At 42.6% G+C, this 1061-nt stretch overlaps 1 protein-coding gene across 2 annotated transcripts in view; it reads right to left on the reverse strand.

Annotated features, from left to right (window-relative positions):
• Positions 1-795: 795 nt before the first annotated feature.
• The window catches only part of NTRK2 (neurotrophic tyrosine kinase, receptor, type 2), a 562954-nt gene continuing 562688 nt past the window's right edge, over positions 796-1061 (reverse strand). For both annotated transcript variants that reach the window (XM_006875883.1, XM_006875882.1), the window contains one exon: positions 796-981. In XM_006875883.1, coding sequence (XP_006875945.1) covers positions 796-981 — 186 coding nt within the window. The remainder of the gene's footprint in view (positions 982-1061) is intronic.

Below are 1061 nucleotides of genomic sequence, written 5' to 3' on the forward strand. Positions count from 1 at the left end.
CTTTTACTCCTCAGAAAGGTCTTCGGGGGAAGGTGCTGAATATATTCTTTCTGGCTAACAGATGCTGAGTTTTTCCTAAGTTGGGATTGACACCAACTGATCCCAATGGTCGTCATTGTTCTTCCCATGATGCAATTAACAATAAATCTTCTTTCCGTTTTCAATCTCCCGTAGATAAAGGCTTCCCAGATTAAACACAAGTTTTCCTTTTTCATACATAGGCTTAAGCCATCCCCAAACAATAAGAACAGTAATAATAATAAATAAATAGAAGTGAATCCATAGAAACTCCCAATGTCTGTACAGCAGAAGTGACAAAGTTTGAGTCAAATATTTGTTTTCCCTTTTTTTCATCCACATCAAAGGCAGGAATACAACAAGGCATTGTTAGTTGTGGTGGGCAAACTGGAGTGTCTGCTGATATAACAAATTAGGTTTGTTAAGGCCTTTGTCTATGCAGAGTTAATAGTAATGCAAAAGCCAGATTGAGTAAAAAGAAAGGGTAAGGACTGAGAAGCAAGGAAGACAAACTCATCATCATAATAAAACAAAAACTGGGGAACTAACCAAGGGAGATGGAAAGAGAAGAGATAATGCCAAAAAGAAGTCAAGACTGTGTCTACAGATGGAGAAGTACACATTGCTTCCTTCGGAAAGCGTCTCCGTGTCTTTGTTGTTAATACTGTCAGAGTTAAGAACAGCATTTTGATGGCATCCAGCGGCAGTTAAAAGACGTTCATCCTCTTGCCCGTCTGAGGAGGTGTGTTGGGAAGGATCGGTCTGGGAGAAAGGGCCCTAGCCTAAAATATCCAAGTAGACTGGAGATGCCTTGGCCAAGTTCTGAAGGAGAGTGTGGATACCCTTGATGTTCTTCCGCATGTGAGGTTCTCGCTGCCAGCACCCCAGCATCAGCTCATACACCTCTTGGGGGCAGGTTCGAGGTCGCTGCAGGACTCGGCCCTGAGTAATGCATTCAATCACCTGGATGGAGAGCAAAGAGAGGATCAGACAAGAGAGAAAGGAATGCAGGTCAAATAAATGCTAGTGTACAGAGAAGCAGA

The sequence above is a fragment of the Chrysochloris asiatica genome, unplaced genomic scaffold (genome assembly GCF_000296735.1).
Source record: "Chrysochloris asiatica unplaced genomic scaffold, ChrAsi1.0 scaffold00344, whole genome shotgun sequence".
NCBI lineage: Eukaryota > Metazoa > Chordata > Mammalia > Afrosoricida > Chrysochloridae > Chrysochloris > Chrysochloris asiatica.